At 44.9% G+C, this 20,699-nt stretch overlaps 1 protein-coding gene across 3 annotated transcripts in view; it reads right to left on the minus strand.

The window, feature by feature from the left end:
* The window catches only part of PDE5A (phosphodiesterase 5A), an 86,358-nt gene extending 79,225 nt beyond the window's left edge, over positions 1-7,133 (minus strand). For 2 of the 3 annotated variants that reach the window (XM_081924915.1, XM_081924913.1), the window contains exon 1: positions 910-1,580. In XM_081924915.1, the coding sequence (XP_081781041.1) occupies positions 910-1,028 (119 nt within the window). In that variant the 5' untranslated portion in view covers positions 1,029-1,580. Of the gene's footprint in view, positions 1-909; positions 1,581-7,015 lie in introns of those variants that run through there. The other variant, XM_081924918.1, reaches the window with a different exon arrangement.
* Positions 7,134-20,699: the final 13,566 nt, after the last annotated feature.

Genomic DNA, 20,699 nt, shown 5'->3' on the forward strand with positions numbered 1-20,699 from the left:
AAAGAAAGTCCTTTACATTATATGGAGATGTGATTAAGGAACCCGTTTAAAAACAAACAAACGGGTAGGTCTTAAAGTAAATAGCTGGTAACCCTCAATGGAACTGGAAGCCGATGTGCGAACACACCGTCTTAAGGGATCTGCAGATCCTGTTGGCTGCAAAAGTGGACTGACAGGCGTGTCCTGTGCTTCTTTATTGAAAGCTGAATGCGGCTTACTCCAGACTTCCCAAGAAAGAGCGCACGAGAACTGCATCCTAGCTCTGCAGGGTGTGTTTACTCCGAAAGAGCGGCATCCTAAACATTTTCCACTGGAGCTCTGATGCCGTGGAACTCCGTTCAACAGGCCGCTCCTATGCACTTTGACTCGGAAGTTAGCCCCACAGCAGCAAGTCCAACGCGCAGCCCTCGTGGTCTGCGCGCTGGGGAGCTCGGCCTTACGCGCAGGGATCTAGTCTCGCGTGCATCTAGCAAAAGTTGTACCCAACTCTTTCAGGGCTTTGCTGGCGGCGGGGATTCTTCGGAAGCGCTCTCAACAGACGCCTGAATGTTACCTGCAGCGTGCATTATTTCAGTCTCCGGACAGGAGCATTGCTGCTGCCCTATGTGAACGAGGCGCTGCAGGGAATGGTCACGGCTCCATCTGTCGAGCCAAAAAGCGGGGTGGGGGAGAGATCTTAACTGGAGCTGGGCAACAGCTTGCCAAGCGACGGCACAGATTGCACCGCAGAGAAACCCAGGAGAATTATTTGCACGGGGAAGGGTTCGGGCAGCAACACAGAGCGCCTGTTTGTTTGTTGCTTCCAGCTTTGCAGCAAGGCTTCGCTCCGGCGAAAGGGGAGGGCAGATCTCGACCCACCTACCCCGCGCTGCTGGCGCGACGGCGTTCCCCTCGCAGCCTGGCTCTTACCTTGTCCCTTTCCGAACGAAGTAAGAGCGGGTGAAGTCCCCGTGGTCATCCAGCCAGGCTTCCACCGCTTCCTCCTTGCTCTGCTCTTGCAGCTGCCGCGGGTGGCAGCTGCCCTCCATGGCGAGATCGTCCGCTGGCGGCAGCGAGGCGATCGCAATGCCTGCCCCGGCTGCTCCTCTCCTTACGGCTTGCTGCGGATTTCACCTCTTGACCCCGCAGTCCGCCCCGTCCGCGCCCTCCCGGGCTCTCCTCTAGTCCTGGAAAGGCGCGATCCCCCAGGCGCGCTCGGATCCCGGCGCCGGAGCCGCGAGGTCTCCACCCTGCCCCGCCCCCGGGAGCCCTGCCTATCTCCTGGTCCCAGGGCTCCCAGGTGCCTTCCCGCGGTACCCGGACCGGAGCCAGCGCCACACCTCCTCCCCGGCGGGGATCCGGCCCCCAACGTGCCAGGCGGCCGGTTCCACCTCTCGCGCCGCGCCTGCCGCAGCTCCCCAAGGAGGGATTCCTCCTCCTCCGGCTGCCGCTGCCCGCAAAAGCCCGCGCTGAATGCTGCAAGGCGAGTCTGTCTCTCTCTCTGCCCCTTCTCCTCAAGACCTTCATTTTCGCCTCCCGCGATCGCGTGTCACTCTTCCAGGGAGATCAGAAAGGAAGGTTCAAACGTTTCCTCCTACAGCCCCTGGTGGCACGTGCAGGCAGGCACGGAGAGCCTTTGCCTTTCCGTATAGGCCGCTCGCCGAGAGCGCTTGTTGACTTGCGGTGTGCACGTGTGAATGCATCGGGCAGGAAACGGAAGGGGTAGGTGTGGAAGGTCTGAACCCAGGCAGTGCCCCCTTCAAATGACAAAAGGATAAAATAGAGGGCACATTGGCGTCTTACTATTGAGAGTCTTGTATGAAAGTGGCCCCAGAACGCAAGTGAGTCCCTGTAACATGGTTTGTGGTCAAGTTTGAAGTCTATAAGTGTGAGAGAAAAATAATGAAAAAACGCATTGTTTGCTTGGCTCGCAGTCATTGGCACAGCTGTTGTACACTGGGCAAGCTGCAAAAAAATCTCTTGTATGAAAATGTCCCCAAAGCAGAGTGCTAGATTCTACACTTCAGGGAGATTCGGGCATCAAAAAGAAAACACGTCCCTTATTTTGCCAGAGCTCACGTCCTCTGTTGGCAGTAATGTAAGTTTAATCATTAATGGAAATTAAACGTCTGTTCCATCATTCTTTCCCGATAGTTTATCCCAACCCATTTTCACTTCGCTGTCCAGCTACTTTATGTTCCTGTTTACGATGCCAGCCTTGACACAATTGTTTTGCTGCATACTCTGAGTCAGCCCAGCCGTGCGGCGAATACAGAGGGCAGCTGGCCAAATAGTGACTTAGTGTTGGCACAATTAAGCCAGTGATCTTGCTGTGTGGTGAGAAAAACCTTATCACATTACTGTATCTTGTAAGACACCCAGGCAACAAAAGGGGTGTAGTTGGAGTCTCTTTGCCACATGGCAAGAAGATGTAGACAACTAGTTTAAAAATGGTTACACATCAGTGTTGATAAACAGGAATCTGTGCTTATTTACTGGCAATCAGCCCACATTTTACTGCTTCCATTTGGCTGAATCTGCCATTCTGAAGCACATCTCTTAATGTTAGCATAAATGTGTTTACCTGAATGGGCTTTAAATATGAAGGATGAAAGCACTTAACAGTGAATGCATGTAAAAGGAAAGTGGGAGCATAGCGACCTCCACCTCTGACATTTGCAGGTTCCTTTGGCTTTACATGCAGCTGAAGCCTGAGGCTGTATGCACACAACTTCCCCCAAAGAATCTTGGGAACTGCAGTTTGTAAAGGGTGCTGGGAGTTGTAGCTCTGTGAGAGATAAAACTACAGTTCCCAGGATTCTTTAGGAAGAGCAGTGTGGCTTAAGTATGATGTGTATGCATTCTATGAAAAAGCATGCTTCATGTAGCTTCTACATTTACATTTGGAAGTTATTCAGATGGTTGACTTGAGTGTACATCCCTTCTCCCCTTTTGAACTTTGCACATTAGTCCAGGCAAAATCTTGATGGTATCCTACTTATTCTTACACAATTCTTGTTGATGTAAAAGACCGATGGCAAAATGAGCTCTGTGTGTGAGGCAGAGACTGCGTATGAATGCACTGTGTGTTCTGCGTCTTGGGAAGGAAAGCACTGTGGATAATAAGAACATACCAAGAGCCCTGCTAGATCAAACCCAAAGGTCCATCCAACATCCTGTTTCCCACAGGGATCAAGCAGATGCATTTGGGAAGCCCAGAATCAGGACAGAAAGGCTCTACTCCATCTCTGTGGTTTCCCCCACAACTACTACGTACTTTCCTCTGAATTGGAGGGATGCCCCAGTTACTCCTGGGTGCCTTGGAGGGTCTTTTGTTTTCCCAAAGACTAATTTGAATGAATGGGAAATCTCTTCAAATACACATGGAAGGTTACTGAAAACGTAATCCGCGTAACTCTGCAAACCATCACACAAGGAAGAAAAGCCGAGTTTAAGGCTACAAAACATCCCATACATTTAGAGAACACACCCCATACAATTCTGGGAACTGTAACTGGTTAAGAGTGCTGGGAATTGTAGCTCTGTGGGGTGTGTACTGCAGTTCCCAGGGTCCTGTGTGGTTTAAATGTATGAGGTGGATGCAGCCAAGAAGGGAACTTGCAAAGAGAAGAAAAAAACATACATCTTGGCTCCATATCACAAAAGCAAACGAATGTTCAGATTATCTAAACAGAACATTGGTACTGACAGGATTAAAGGAAGGACTTAACGAAGCCGTTTTGAAATCAAAGAGCCCACATTTTGAACAAATGCAGGCAGCATGTTGTGATTATGAATGATCTGCTGTTTGTAGCATGGAGTGGCTGTTGGCTGCACAGATGTTTAAGACATGGGTGGAAAGAAGGGGGCCACCAATGTGAGGGTGAAGATTTGGATTTAGCTGCAAGCATTGCTCAGTGTCAGAATGACCTAGCAGTTTGGGGCAATCCTTTCATATTCCTTTCAGGTACCATCACACCATACTACTAAAGACCTGGCTTTGTTGACTTAGCCTAGGAAGTCTGAAAGGCTGTATTCAGCAGCCACAGAGTGATGAGTGGTTTCCTCCACACTGGCTCTACGTTCTGCTTCCTTCGCTCCTAGCTGGGCAGAGAAGCTATAGCCAGAGAGAGAGAGAGAGTAGGAAGTGGCCTGTTTATGAAGTTGAAATCAGTTTCTACCATATGTGTTGCAATTGTGCAGAGCAGTTAACTCAAACATGAAGGATAGGCTGAATGTGTGTAAGATGTCAGAGGAAGGATGCTTCTGATTACAGTTGCTGGAAACCGCTGGAAGATGGGGGGCTGTTGCTCTCAAGTCCTGTTTGCAGGCTTCCCAAGGGCACCTGGTCGGCCACTGTGAGAACAGGATACTGGACTTGCCTGTGCTCATGCTCCTAGGTGAACCATAACCTAGGGATTAATAAAGACCAAAAGCCAAACATTTGAATTTCTTACATTGGCTTGGGTTAGACTAGGAGAGCTCTGAGGTCCCAGACAGCTCTGTGATTCCACTAAGTTTGGGGCAATGTATTCTTTGTCCAAAGTACACTATAATTTTAATCACTAGGAACAATGTACCCGGAGCATCGGCAGAGGCCTCATCAAGTTTCTGTCCCGCATCATTATTTTTTTTTAAAGTGTAGGATCCTACAATCCTGTGTACTTAATGCAGCTTATCAGTCACAGCTGGGCCCAGCAGCTGGACTGGCTCTGATGAATGGTTTGGATTATTTAAATTCTTGAACACAGAGAGGAAGCAGTAAGCTCTGGAAGTGTAGTTTATTAAGGGTGTTGAGAGTTGTTAGGAAAGCCTTATTCCCCTCACAAAGGTACAGTTGCCAGAGTTTCCTGTGAAGAGAGATTTGATTTTTAAACCGCTCTAGAAAGTGCTGTTCTGCAAGGGAAATAGGTGTCTCCTAAGAAGTCTCAGCACACTTAATAAACTACAACTCCCATAATTCTTTGGCGGAAGAGCTATGACTGTTTCAAGTGGTATCATGGTGCTTTAAATGTTATGGTGTGCTTGTGGTCTACCCCAACAAGAAGCCTGTTCTTTTGAGAAACAAGAGGAATGCTGGAAAGTTGGGCTCCAACCCACTGTTTCTTGTATAAGTCGTAAGGAAAGAAACACAGAGCAGTGCTAGTGCTGGTGCACAGCTCCCATTTATCCCAGAACGGCTTGTGCTGTAAAGGTTTTCAGTGCAAGTGCCCTTTGTTCCTTAAGCCAAGTTAGCTGCAAGCCATTATGTATGACACATTGCCCTAATGGTGCCACCCAGAAATGTAAGAGGAACACCAAAGGGACTTGTGAAGAACCTTTTCTGGACGATCGGGGCTGAATATTAGTTAGATTAATTGCTTACTGAATTATTTAAAACAGGAAGCCACCAATAATAGCATTATTTATATGACAAGTGGAACACGTGCCCATAAACCAAAGCTCAAAGGGGGCAGAGTCCATAGAAGAACAAAGCAAGAGGGAAGTTGCTTAGCAGCTGTGTTTGTAGTTCAAAGATATCGACCATCACAGGCTTACGAAGCCTTTGGGCAATGAACTGGAGACTGCAGCATGCCGTTTGCTGCAGGCTTCCTGAAAACACTTGATCCTCTCTGATTTATATTGAATGAAAAGGATTTAAGAACTGGCAGCGCCAAAAATGGATTTTGTCTTCTATATGCATCGCCAATTATGCTGAGCACTGAAAGGAGGTAGTTGGGAGGAAAGATTTTCCTCTGCCAATATGGACCTTGTAACCAGTGTAGTTTAGTGGGAAGAGTATTGGACCAGGGCTTGGGAGACCAGGGTTCAAATCCCTACTCAGCCATGAAACTCACTGTGTGACCTTGGGCCAATCACTGCCTCTCAGCCTAACCAATATTACATGGCTCAAGTGCAGACCTGGTAATACGCTGTCCTGTGCAAGGCCAAACTTTGACACACACACACCCCAGCCCTCGTGCTGCCTTCCCAAAGCTGGCAAAGCAGGATGCTGGGCTTTGAGAAGGAGGTGCGAGGCTCTGGCAGGGTCCTAGAGCTATCCCATCTCATGCCCCAAGCCAGGTAAACACTTGCCCAGCTTTGGGAAAGAGGAAGAGGACTCTAGGACTCTGCTGGAGTCCTCATGCCTCGGGCAAGTGGTTACTGGACTTTGAGAAGGCACCCTCCTTGGCTGCACACTCAGTGCCCCCACACTGCTTGCAGAGCCCTAAATCTGCCTCTGCAGGGCTGTTGTGAAGATTAAATGAGAAAAGGAAGAACCACGTACACCACCTTGGACAAAAGGTGGAATGTAAATGCAACAAAATAAGGGACGCAGGTAGCGCTGTGGGTTAAACCACAGAGCCTAGGACTTGCCGATCAGAAGGTCGGCGGTTCGAATCCCTATGACGGGGTGAGCTCCCATTGCTTGGTCCCTGCTCCTGCCAACCTAGCAGTTCGAAAGCACATCAAAGTGCAAGTAGATAAATAGGTACCGCTCCAGCAGGAAGGTAAACGGCGTTTCCGTGCGCTGCTCTGGTTCGCCAGAAGCAGCTTAGTCATGCTGGCCACATGACCCGGAAGCTGTACGCTGGCTCTCTCGGCCAATAAAGTGAGATGAGCGCCACAACCTCAGAGTCGGCCATGACTGGACCTAATGGTCAGGGGCCCCTTTACCTTTAAATGCAACAAATAAATAAAACCACATGTTTTCTGACCATTTTGTTCCTAATACAGACTGAGCTCCATATCTAGTTATTCTACTTTCTTTAGTCAAACTTTAGTCCTACGGATGTTGCAGGACTCCAACTCAGCCAGCATGACAGATGATGGGAGGTGTAGCCCAACCAAATCTGGAGGGCCACAAGTTCCCATCTCATACCCTCCAACACGATGCAGCCCATTCTTCAAGCTAGGACTGCTTACACTATCGGACAACTTGTTGATATTCATCCTGATTTGCTTGCACAAAACTTAGGCGGATCAGCTTCACATAATAAATTAAATGGCAAAATGTGTCTTACAGGAGAGAGGAAAACTGCAACCAAACACTTACTTTAGAAACTGAGTTGGCAGCAGTGCAGGCACCGAAAACACTTCTGAGGAGAAATGTAGAAAAATGCTTCCTCTGTAATGGCTGTAGTGCTTGCGATGCCTCTAAATCACTGCAAAACCTAAATGGAAAACAAAAATAAAGTTTTAAAAGAAAGCTTCTAGAGAGATGAGGACAGCAAAGAAGCAGCCATCGCAAGGAAGACCACAAAACAGGAAATAAGGAAATATAAAGGTAGGACACAGTATGGGAAGAACACTACAGTCTATAAGGGACTTGATGAATGTCTGGAAACTTCCATTGGGTTAGAGTGGAGCAGCCAAGCTTGTTTCTGGGGTTAGCAGGACTGACCAAAGTAAGCCAATTTCATGTCGTATTCATTGGGTTTCAGTTTGTTTCCAAACTCAATGCAAGGAGTTAGCATGGACCTTTCAGGCACCCAACTGGACCAATAGATCTCAAGATTCTACTTTGTGAACCTGCCTGAGATCTGGGGTTCTGAAGCGATCCAAGAGAAGTGCAGTTGGTGCAAACAGGAGAGAGGGCCTTTCCAGTTGTGGCACCTAAACTATGGGATAGTTTTCAAAGAGGGATTTGTTTGGTCCTTTCTTCTGTATCTAGTTTTGAAACAGGCTCTTAATAATGGCTCATCTCAGCATGAAATATTTAGTAGATCCTTTGACATGAGCCCATATGGTGTCCTGGGAGAAAGCCTTCTCTGTGACAGTCCCCAAAGTGAGCCCAAATGGGAATTCCCTCACCACAGAAGTGGGTCTAGCATCTTCATTGTATAGCAAGGATTATATCTGGGAATGGGAATCTTTGTTGGAGGCTAATTAATTAAAAAGAGAGAGAAGAGCGGAAATGTTAGTATGTTTTAAATCTAATTCTAATCATAATTCCTTCTTACGTTTTGTTCTTTCCCACATCACTTAAAGTCCTATAGACTTCATAGATGGGGTGCTGTGGAATGAGACAGAACTTTGTTCAGATGCCAATGAAAATCAGAGCTGGAGTAGTGCTTCTCGCTATGCTATGCTTTGCTGAGTTGCTATAGCTGTGGACAGAAAGCAGCTTGTGGTGGTTCTCTGGGCCCAAAGCATGAAGGCAGGTTGTTCATTCCCCTAGTTCCCCGTGGAGGAATTTCCAGATCAAAGCGCATGTGGTAGACTCTGAAAAGATGTGATGGAGTGAGTCTGAGACTCAAGTGCAGCCTTCTCTGGCCTGGTGCCCCCAGATCAGCTGTTCTCTACCTTGGGTCCCTAGGTGTTGTTGGACTACAACTCCCATCATCTCTGATCACTGGTCCTGCTAGCTAGAGATGATGGGAGTTGTAGTCCAACAAAATCTGGCGACCCAAGGTTGAAAAATCCTGAGCAGATGTTTTGGACTGTGTAACTTTCAGAGTGTTAGATCAGGAAAAATATGTGTTTCCTGTGACACTACTCTTATCAGATTGATTTTACGGTGTTTATTTTGTAAATGGCCAATAGGCTGATAAATCAATCAATAGCTAGGATGCATGGTGACTGGAGCTGGGGCTCTTTGGTCACAGCTACTAGAATCAGGGGGATATAGGGTTGCATATGAAAGCTGAGGCTGGCCAGACTGACAATCCTGCGTACCCACGGCTGTAGGCAATTAGCTAAAATCAGGCCAACACTACAGCTGGCATTTGACAAGCAGCATGCTAAACATTAGTAAGCCAGTGGGTCACTTCAGCTTTTGTAGTAAGCATTGCAAGAGTGGTTGCAATTATACATGGTCCTGCTTTCCAGCTGGAGCCGGGCTGGAGAGTGCAGTCAGAAAGACAAAAGTCGTGGCAGGTGACCTGATCTATGCAATGACTAGATGCAGATAGCTTTTTGAATATATTGCCAACAAGATTCGCATTAAATCCTCCACTATATGTCAGCCACAAATCTTTTTTTATTCCATGATCCCAGTTAACATACCGCCTTTCTGGATCATATATTGTATCATGAATCTCCAGCTTCATCAGAGATCTCAGTGAAATTGTGCACCTTTTTCCCGTCATTCCTCCTTTTCTCTCATCAAGAACTTGCTTTCAGATTTGATTTGCACCCTTTTGCAAAGCTCTTACTGCAACTGTCTTTTGAGTGCTGCAGATTTAAAGGACTGCACAAATTGTTTTGATTAGCTTCCTGCACTAAATACTGCATGTCGGGACTGCGGACAAGAGATTCACCAGAGACAACAAGCTGAAAAAGCATTTACTACACTGGAAATGACAAACTGAAGGAGCAACACTGGCTGTTTCTCTTCTGCTATCAAACAAATCAGAAGTGGTAGGAAATTACATTAGTGACTCTGTGGAGTGGCATCTTGTCACCTGCCAGCAAGTATTAGAAATGTAGAAGGAAGTGTTTGTCAATAATAAACAAAATGGCATTAAACTCTCCAGTAGTTACCACTTGGTAGAGTTTCAGGTGGTTTTACTAGATTATCTGGGGGAATCAAGGCCGCCTGATTTGGGAAGAAGGGAGGGAAAAAAGTAATCTGCAAGTAAAAAGGAAATGCAGACAAAGTATGAAAGCTCTGGAGTAAAGCTCATGTTTTGCATGAATACTGTCCCGGGTGCAGACTCTGGCATCTCCAGATAAAAGGATCACATAGCAGGGAAAGACTTTTGTCAGATACCCTGCAGGACAGATTGAGGTTGAATCCTGACAAGACAGAAGTACTGTTTTGGAGGGACAGGGGGTGGGCAGGTGTGGAGGACTCCCTGGTCCTGAATGGGGTAACTGTGACCCTGAAAGACCAGGTGTGCAGTCTGGGAGTCATTTTGGACTCACAGCTGTCCATGGAGGCGCAGGTTAATTCTGTGTCCAGGGCGGCTGTCCACCAGCTCCATCTGGTACGCAGGCTGAGACCCTACCTGCCTGTGGACTGTCTCGCCAGAGTGGTGCATGCTCTGGTTATCTCCCGCTTGGACTACTGCAATGCGCTTTACATGGGTAGAGCTTTGAAGGTGACCCGGAAACTGCGATTAATCTAGAATGCGGCAGCTAGACTGGTGACTGGGAGTGGCCGCCAAGACCACATAACACCGTTCCTGAGAGATCTGCATTGGCTACCAGTACATTTCCGAGCACAATTCAAAGTATTGGTGCTTACCTTTAAAGCCCTAAACAGCCTCGGTCCTGTATACCTGAAGGAGCATCTCCACCCCCCCATCGTTCAACCCAGACACTGAGATTCAGCGCTGAGGGCCTTCTGGCAGTTCCCTCATTGCGAGAAGTGAGGTTTCAAGAAACCAGATAAAGGGCCTTCTTGGTAGTGGCGCAGCCCTGTGGAATGCACTCCCATCAGATGTCAAGGAACTAAGCAGCTATCCTATTTTTAAAAGACATCTGAAGGCAGTCCTGTTTAGGGAAGTTTTTAATATTTAATGCTGTATTGTTTTTGACTTAATTGGGAGCTGCCCAGAGTACCTGGGGAAACTCAGCCAGAAGGACGGGGTAGAAATAAATAATAATAATAATAATAATAATAATAATAATAATAATAATAATAATAATTCCAGACATGCATGATTTAGTAGAACCACATCATTGCTGTTATGCTTTAACCTGAAAGCACCTCATGCTTTCAGACTTCTAACCCTCAGTATCTACATGGGCAGTTTCCCTTTCCTCAGCTTCAAATATCTGGGAGGAGGACAGTATTCATTGGGGCTGTTGCATGCAGCGAAAAGGGCTAAACACTCTATTGTACTCCCAATCATGATCTCCCCCTGCTGCATTGGGGGCGAGGGCAGCGGGCAGATATAAAAGCACACTATTTGGAAAGGAAAGGGCTAAAGTAACAAGGCTGAAAGCTAGAGTGGAGAGACAGACCACAGAGAGGGAAAAGGCTAGAGCAGTCTAAGAAACAGCCATCTGTACAGGACATAAGCAGCCAGAATAGCAGCGCAATTCCACCAAATTTCTAAAAGTCAGAATTTCTGAGCTTTGAAAAAAAGCTGGTAGGTGGCTAGGGAAAACACAAAAAGGAAATGCTTTGTTCATGACACCATGAAGTTGCTTCGTAAAAAGTGGGCAAACCAAAGCAGGTGTTGCTATTCCACAGTAAATGGCTGGGTGGAAGTAGCCTCAGAGAAGACGGTACTGAGCTAGATGGGCTAATAAACCTGCTGTGGCAGCTTCCTAGGCTAGAACAATGCACACCTGATCCAGAGCTTTCTGTGTGTGCCCTGATGCGCATACAGGATGTGCCCAGTCCAAGGGAGCGTGCCTAATTGAGCTGAATGGAGAATCATCTTTGAGCACACCCAGAGCAGCCTCCTCTGTTTCAGTGAATATGAATCCCTTGCTGGTGAATGGACCCTCTGTGCTCACGCAAGCTCTCACAACAAAAAAAGGATTCACTAGATCATTGAATCATGACCCACTGATTGCGAAGAAGAAGTGCTGGGGAAATTTAAGTTGATCGTGTGCCAATTTCTCCGATGCAAGGAAGCCTCCAAGGGACTACTGGGCAGCTATATGGAATGAATACAGTTTACACAGAAATCAGACAGAGAGGCTGCTGGTGTATGCCTGGGAAAAAAGGCTATAGCTTGGAACTGGCTGTGCTGAGTGCTGGAAGGAAGTAGCTTGCTCTGTTCAGAGTCCCATGCTTGGCAGAAGCAGCCTGCAATGTTCTAAGTTCATTGGACTCTGGGGCCTTGATTTTTGCCTGGGGACTAGCAATGCCTTTGTTTGCTGTTCCCCCCTACCATTCATTCTCAACATAGGTTTTTTGTTGTTGTTGTTTTGTATAAGCAGATTTTTAACTAGGTCGCCTGGGCCACTATTACTTTTCCCTCTGTAGGAAACCAACTTTCAGAGGTTTATCCTGAACAGGTTAGCAGGAAAAAAACCAACTTGGTAAAGAAGCAGACATAATAGCTGTACCACCAAAGGACAAAAGTGAAAGACGCAGACAAGCACTAGCACTAACTGAGAAGTTGCTCTTCCATAATAGAAAAACCTCATGACAAGGGGAACTAAATGTGCATGTGCAATAAATGCATGTATATTCAAGAGAAGGAGGGGGGAACCTTATAATAGCCTTTGCCAACCCAAACCCTTCAGATAGTTTGGACTACAGTTTCCATCAGCTCCAGTCAGCATAGTTAGAGAGTACTAGATTGGTTGGCAAAGTCCCATCTGCATTATACATCTGAAGCAGAATCATGCCAGTATAAATCATGCTAGGATTCTTCTCCCAAAGCATCCTGGGACTTGTAGTTTGCTAAGGGCACTACTGAGAGGTGTTAGGAAACCCCTATTCCCATCCCAGAGCTACAGTTCCCAGAGTCCCTTGGTAAGAGGTATTGGTTGCTAAATTACTCTGGGAACTGTGGCTTTGTGAGAGGAATAGGGTTCTCCTAACACCCTCTTAGCAAACTGCAGTTCCCAGGATTATTTGGAGGAAGCCTTGACTGTTTAAAGTGTCAATGCATCAAGTTCTTGTACAGTATAGCCAAAAATCAGCTGAATTGCTTCCAAAATGGTCTTCCAATATTTTGTACAGCTCCACCATAAATGAAGAAAACCAGCTCTAATAGCCTGACATTTCCAACAATGGAAAATGCTGGTATGATAAAGCCTACAGAGGTTTTACAAAGGTAAAATATCTGCTTACAATATTTTACATATCAAGCTCGTTTCGACATTAAACTAAGTGACAGTCAGTGATACACAATATATATCAGGGGAAGCCATTGTGGCAGCTTTCAGATGTTGTGAACTTCATCTCACACTGACTCCAACTAGCATGGCCAGGGATGATGGAAGTTCTACTCTAACAACATCTGGGGGGTATAACATTGGCCATCCCTGATATAGACAGAGACCTATGTTTGGTCAGGATTATCAAACCATAGATGAAGTCATCAGAACGTCACTGATTTGTTAAAAGCAAACCTTTAATTCCTGACCGCATCACCATTAAATTTTACAAGACTACCATACTCTTATCTGTGAACAAAAATTCCATCCTGCATTACGTCAGTTTGGGACAAAAACATTAAACCCCCCCCCCCCAAGGTTCAACAGACTCTATGTGCTAGTGGAGGCCAACAGGGCGCCCCCAACATCTTCTACTCAGCACACCCCCTGTAGCTCCCCCAAACCCACTATGGAGGGTCAGTTTAGTGCATTTCCAGTCAGATTCCCAATAGGGATTATTTCCAAAATCATCAGCAGCCATAAACATCAGGATAAGTATAGGTTCTCAGCAGCTAATAAAAATTCCCATATACTGAGACATCAACACTCCAGTAGCCACACACTAATCCTCCAGAGCAACAGTTTTTCCATACAATCTGCTGCAGATATTTGTGAGTGAAGAGGTCACATACATCCCACGATCCATCACTGTTTATGCTCCATGCCCTGGTTTTATTATACGAAATCTTGACCTTCATTGAAGAGGTGAAACAGGAAGCTGACTGTCCTAATACCAATTCAGAGCATCTAGGCCCATCTAGCACAGTATTATCTATACAATATTTCACAGTGAGTCCCCTGGGCTGTGGACAAAGGTTTTTCCCAGCCCTACCTGCATATGCCAGGGACTGAACATGAATCTTTTTGCATGAAAATAATTTGCACTACAGCTGAGCTGTAGCCATTCCCCGGGTAAGAGCTATACCTCTTCTGGGCTACATTGATCTAGTTTTGGGGCGGCAAGATTGCTCAAGTGCTGAGGTCCACAGTGGAAACATGAGCAAGGCAGATGCAACTAGGATTATGTGCAAAGGAAAACAAGACAAGCCAGCTTTTAAAAAGGAACTAATTTCTGTGCATGCCATTTTTATCACTCTTGCATGATGATCTATACTTGACAGACAAAAAACACTGTTCCGTGCAAAGGATCCCTTCCTGTGCTAAAGTAAGATGTTAACAGCATGGAAAACTGCCCTTTATGAGACCCCCTAAGAAAGCATGTCCTTGAGTTCATTCATCCTATTGTGGAATGGCTGTAGACTCTGAGATCAGTTTGTACTGTACCTAAAAAAAAGCACAAATTCTTTTGCTTTATAGCTAAAGGCAAAAGGCTCCTCAGTTCCGACATTTACTATTAAAACTAGAACATGTTTCTATAAAAAATGTAAACCCTGGCCCCAGAGACTTATAAATTAAACTATAAAAAAGAAATATTTTGATTTATTTATTACTGTGTCCTCTTTTTAACTGTGCAAAGCAATTCATTCTAGTACCCCACCCTCAGAGAAGAAATCTGCCTTCTTTTACTTTGCTTTTACACATCACATTAAGCCACAGTCAATGGCTTACTGTGAACACATACATATCTCTCAATTTGCTTCTTCCCACTAGTAGACAGAAACAACAAATCATGTTTCTTGGCATGGCATTCTGCCCAAATCTGGAATTATGGTTTGCTTCACTCAAGCAAACCATGATTTGTAAGTCAAGAACAAGCATTGACTTGCTGTTCATGGTTTGTTTGTAGTACAACAAACCATGGATGAAGCTTGGATGGAACTTGTCGCTGTTTGCAATTTTTACAGATTCTTCTGCTTCCTGAGCAAATTTTATAGCCTTCTCCTTTTCAATTTCCATATTTTTTTTTCAAAAAAGAAGACCATCTTATCTTCTTTACCCGAAAGTTTAACATTTCATTCCTGTTCTAATGCCATTGCAACAAAACCCAAGGATCACTGTTGCTTCCATTTACTAGCAAGGAGGAATACTCTACATTTTCCTGATCAACCACTAGCCATGGCTTACTGTGACATGCAAATGCAGCCTCTGAGGTAAATGATCCAGCAGCCAATGACAGGGCTCCACTAGTAGAAACCATTAGTGGAAACCACCTATCACTGCTGCAGAATGATTGAGAGAACCCTACCCTGTGGTACCACAGGGGGGTGATAATGGAGGCAGGGGACTCTTTGGTTAGTACCATGCAAGTCAGCAGTTCCTGGCTGCCTGCCTTTGTTGAAGTTAGTAGGCCATGTCAGTGCCAGGGAAAGCTAGCCAAACAGTCCTTCCAGCAGTGACGTCTGAGGCACCCTTGTGCCACTTGATCAACTGCTGCTTGATCATTCTAGTGTGTTATTATAGCTAAGCTCATCCTACTGTATACGATACAGAATACCACCTTGCTTATGAAGTTTTTGATTGCGCAGGGAAAGTGCCTCTGATTAATTGGAGCAATTCAACTTAATTAAACAGCTGACTTCTTGTAGTCGTTTGCTCTCCAACCCTGTCTGGCTAGCTAATCTCACAGCTTGTGAAATGAACTTCGTGAAAATGAAATGTAGCAGATGCAAGGTTGGACTTCAACCGTGAGACATACTTTACAACTGGCTGGCTGTGATTCTGGCAACTGGCAAAGGTCCTTCCGATACAGCTTGTTAGACTCAAGTGCCCCATGATTATTATGCACTGAGAGTAGGCCTCTCTCTGCTGAGTTGTCAGGAGATCATCACCACAAACTAGTGACATAAATTCTTCTCAGGGCTCTGTGATAAGAACAAGGGAAGAATATCACTCCCAGCCCCAGTTGGCTTGAGGGCTAAACCTAACATTGGAAGATGGCCTCTGTGCTGTTCACTCTATATTTCAAAGCTCTATGACCCAGGGCAACCATTCTTAACACTGAACATACCACCACAGACTAAAGTGTTTGTTTGTGTAATGAAATACTAAGATGTCAGCAGGGGTTTAAGGATCCTTCTTGTTTCTTGGGAAATGATGGGTTTTTAAAAAGTGAAGACATTTCCCTTATATTTTCATTTTTTAAAAAAGCACTGGATTAAAATAAAATAAAAAGCACATTGGATTATTTAATGTAAACAGTGAGAAAACCAGACACCTTGTCTAAAAATAATAATAATATGTACAGTGTGCTTGGTTTATTTTAAAGTAACAAAAATAAGTTGAAAATGCACTGTGGTTTATACAAGCTAAATTATGACATAAAACAGATTGTAATTTGTGCCAAAAGAAGAACATTCAGACCATTCTGTAATTAAAAGCAGAGGGCTGAGCCTGTTACGAGCTATGTGGACTGTAGAAAGTCATGAAAAAGAAGAATGCTTGCTATGTTTTTTATGTCAAAGTCGGGGCACTATGATTACACACAATCATATTGCATTAAAAAGATATGGTTTAAGTTACATTATGAAGGAGAATTCGTACTCTGAAATGTCAGTACAAATAAAAGGAAACATTATTCAGGCGGGCATTGCTGTTGAACATTGCTTAATGTCTGCTGGTGATTGATCAGAAGCAGCAGTCATGTATCTTCCAGACTTACAATTGTTTACTGTATATGTTTAATAATCAATGGGTGGTGGCTAAATTCTGCTTGGTTTGACTGCACACAGCCAAAGCTTAGTGTAGGGCTATTTGAAAGCCCTTTTATAAACATCCCTGTGCTGCTCTCTAAACCATGGGTTTTCAGAGAATTCAAAGAGCAGTGTGGGCCTCAAAACTGGAGGTTTAAAGACCAGTGTTGGGGTGTTTGCAAAAGGGCTTTCAAACAGTCCAACACTGCACTTTGTAGTCCAGACCATTGGTGCTTCAAAGCAAAATGTCAATTGGGAGAGATGGGGAGATAAGGATCTGTGCCAATTATTACATTTGCTAATTCCAAAAAGGGGGTTTTAAGGTGAAATCAGTTCATTTCCTTAGCCACTTCTGATCAATTTTTTCTCATAATATATGAGTGAAATCAATTTGAACTAGTAGAGTGGAGGTATAGCTTTAAAAAGAGCTGTGGAGGAAGCAATAGATACACGCAAGAATTTTGCACCAGTCAGTACAGATCCTGTGATGGTTTATAAATTTCTCTCAATACCTTATTCTAATGTGAAGACTCAATTGCACAGTCAGATTCTGAGTTCCATGTCCCGTTACATCTAAAAGAATCTAAATGTGGTGATTCATTATAATAACCTTAAGGAATTGTAGTCTCAGATAAGGTGCAGTCAGATGTGCTCCATGACATGTGCAGAAGTTACAAAGGAACAGTAGTTTATGATGTATAAAATGGAATCACACCCCTAAAAGCTGCTGACAAAGAAGTCAGAGGGTGCAGCAGGAGACATTTGAGGACCAAGCTCCAAGTCAGAGTTTTGCCACTTTAAAGTCTTGGGCAGAGCTAGGGGAACCAGGAGGAGTTGCATCACTATTCAACTGAGCTCAGACAAATCAGAAAGCAACTCTCATTGCTTCCTGGAATTTGCACTGGGAGCTGTCCCTGGTACTGCCCTGCATGACCTAGTATGGAACCTTGTACCCACAGGAGATCTGATGAAAGGTGTTCCCCTTTGACTTCAATGAAAACTGTTACTGTGACTTGATTGGAGGAGAAGCCCACTCATGCAGTAGCTTGAGCATGTTTTCTCATGTGTGTGTTGGGCTACCTGTGTAACTAGATCTGGGAGACATCTATCATCTATCTATCTACAATGGTACCTCAGGTTACAGATGCTTCAGGTTACAGACACCGCTAACCCAGAAATAGTACCTTGGGTTAAGAACTTTGCTTCAGGATGAGAACAAAAATCGTGCAGTGGTGGCGCGGCGGCAGCAGCAGGAGGCCCCATTAGCTAAAGTGGTACCTCAGGTTAAAAACAGTTTCAGGTTAAGAACGGACCTCCAGAACAAATTATGTTCTTAACCCGAGGTACCACTGTATCTATCTATCTATCTATCTATCTATCTATCTATCTATCTATCTATTTATTTCACTATTATAATTATCTACTTTAACAAAGTCTTCAGTTCATGCAGTGAACAGAACTGAGTTCGCCTCAACTACTATGTACAACAATACTGGACAAATAAAAGAGAGAGAGAAGGGAGTATTAGTCTATAAAGGCAACTTTCTTTTACGTTATATCAGGGGTCAGCAAGGTTTACCTTGCCTGGGCCGGTTCACTCCAACGGAGATCCCTCCGTGGGCCAGATCGCTCACATGCATGAGTGCGCACAGCCACGATTTCCAGCATCTGCATCTGCACAATCGCGATTTCTGGCACCACGGAAACGAGTCCCCGTGCTGCACAGCACCACTTTAGCACAGCGTGCAGGGACTCTCCGAGCAGGTGGCTTGATTTGGGGGCAGCTTGTGGGCTAGTTAAACGACCCCGTGGGCCACTTGTGGCCCATGGGCCTTAGGTTGCCTACCCCTGCGTTACATCCTTCAAATAACTTAGATCACGATGGCTACTTCTGTGAGATTCGTGACAGTGGTCTATCCGTGGGGCATATGAAATTGCTACAGTTCTGTGAAGTAGAGTAGGAGGACTAGCAGATGGGACTAAACACTGACGAAGTGTGTCATCATCATTTTCTTCCAGTGCTGGAGTCTGAAATGTGTCACGAAGTGGTTTGATGTAAGGCACATTTTCTACAACTTTAAGAACCTCTCTTTATGCTGTGATCATTATGTGATTTACTTTTGAAATCTGCTGTAACGCAGGATGAAAAGATAATATGAGCCAAAGTTGCATAGCTGTAGGTAGGTAGGAAGATAGATGTTGTTTAATATGGGTTCAGTCTCCTGCAGTAATTTATTGTACTTCCTTGAATATACCCAAAAACCTCTTAACCACCACTTGGTTGTGGCCAATGAATTCTGGGGTGTGCCCCCCCCAACTGAGCAAATTGCTAAGCAATCTTTGAAAGTTGTCCCTCCCGCTAATTGAAGATAATTGAAGATACGTTCCAAAAGCTGGGGGTGGGGGCACAAGTGAATTTCCAGTTACAAGCTCCCATTCTTGGGGGAACATCAACTCATTATTGGCAAGCAATCGATTTGGCAAAAGATGATAATCCAGCACCAATCATCAAAATGTCCATGGAAAAATTCTGTGGGAAAGTGGAGCAATAATAAATGTACAAAGCTGCCTACTCTAATGGGGGTAAAATCATATTCCTTCCATGTTCCTTTCACCTTGCATCCCATGTTTCTTTCTTTGGATCTCCAGTGTTGCTTCTTGGATGTTCTTCACAGTAGTTTGCATTTAAAACATTTACCCTGCCAACCTGCCCTGGAAGATCCCCTAGAGCAACTGTGGCTGCAATCCGATACAGTGGTACCTCGGGTTAAGTACTTAATTCATTCCGGAGGTCCGTCTTTAACCTGAAACTGTTCTTAACCTGAAGCACCACTTTAGCTAATGGGGGCCTCCTGCTGCTGCGCCACCGCCATGCGATTTCTGTTCTCATCCTGAAGCGAAGTTCTTAACCTGAGGTACTATTTCTTGGTTAGCGGAGTCTGTAACCTGAAGCGTATGTAACCTGAAGTGTATGTAACCCGAGGTACCACTGTATACATTTTGGTGGAATGTAGGTAACTAAATGAGTCTTACTTCTGAGTAGGCATGTTGCACTACACACGCCTATTTGGCAGGGCAAAACTAATTCTGGGGTTAGCAAACTGGTATGATGCTCTTTGGTTCCCTTTCTGAACATAAATTCACATTCCTATTGAATTATCAACTTTGTGTGTTTTGTTTGGAACTATATAAATAGATGATTTGAAAGAGAGAGAGAGAGAAAATCCAACCTATCTGCCAGCATCAGGAACATGGCCATCTGGTAAATACAGGAAAACTACACTGCCCACTTTTTTTACTCAATCTGTCATAACTTAAGTTATTAACTGATTGCTTTTTTCATACATTTCACTAACTGAAATCCAGAACACTCCTTTGTTAAGAAGTGTATACATACTTTTTAAGTTAGAAGTTGATAATAGATTCATTATCTGCTTCCTTTCTATAGTCCTAGGACCATAAAAAGCTGCCTTATGTATAGTCACACCATCTACCTCAGTAATGTCTGAACTGACAGGCAGAAACATTTCAGGGTTTCAGGCAGAAGTATTTCCCAGTCCTATCTGGCAATGCTACAGATTGAACCCGAGACCTTCTGCTTGCAAGGTAGATATTCTACCATAGAGCTACCGTCTTTCACTAGTCTCAATGATGAATTTAATATGTTGAATTTGCAGACAAATTCAACAGGTATAGGGCAGGGTTTTTCAAAAAAAATTAAGTGGTTTGTTCTCTCCCTCCCCCCCCCCAAAAAAAATCCTTTCACATGCTCCACAGGTAGAAATTCCTGGAACAAGAGTGTAACACATTATATAGACAAGTGATCATAAAGACAGAAGTATTTTTAAAAGAAAAGATTTTCTCTCTCTCTTGTAGTAAGGCTGCAGTTCTTCTTTCAGCTAGACACCCAACCCAAGCTACACTGAATGCAGGCAAGATTGATCAGCCATATCAGCTAATATTTCCTTCATCACACTGCACACCAGTGAATTTATGAAAAGTTAATGGTGCTTTTAGGGACGCGGGTGGCGCTGTGGGTTAAACCACAGAGCCTAGGACTTGCCGATCAGAAGGTCAGTGGTTCGAATCCCTGTGACAGGGTGAGCTTCCGTTGCTCGGTCCCTGCTCCTGCCAACCTAGCAGTTCGAAAGCACATCAAACTGCAAGTAGATAGATAGGTACCGCTCTGGCAGGAAGGTAAATGGCGTTTCCATGCACTGCTCTGGTTCACCAGAAGAGGCTTAGTCATGCTAGCCACATGACCCGGAAGCTGTACGCTTCACTACACAGATCTGCCTCAGGGGCCCTGTTCTGGGCATCAGAGCTGAGGTGGGTGGATGGCAACCCAAAACAATGCTT

The sequence above is a fragment of the Podarcis melisellensis genome (assembly GCF_964234715.1).
Source record: "Podarcis melisellensis genome assembly, chromosome: 9".
Taxonomy (NCBI): domain Eukaryota; kingdom Metazoa; phylum Chordata; class Lepidosauria; order Squamata; family Lacertidae; genus Podarcis; species Podarcis melisellensis.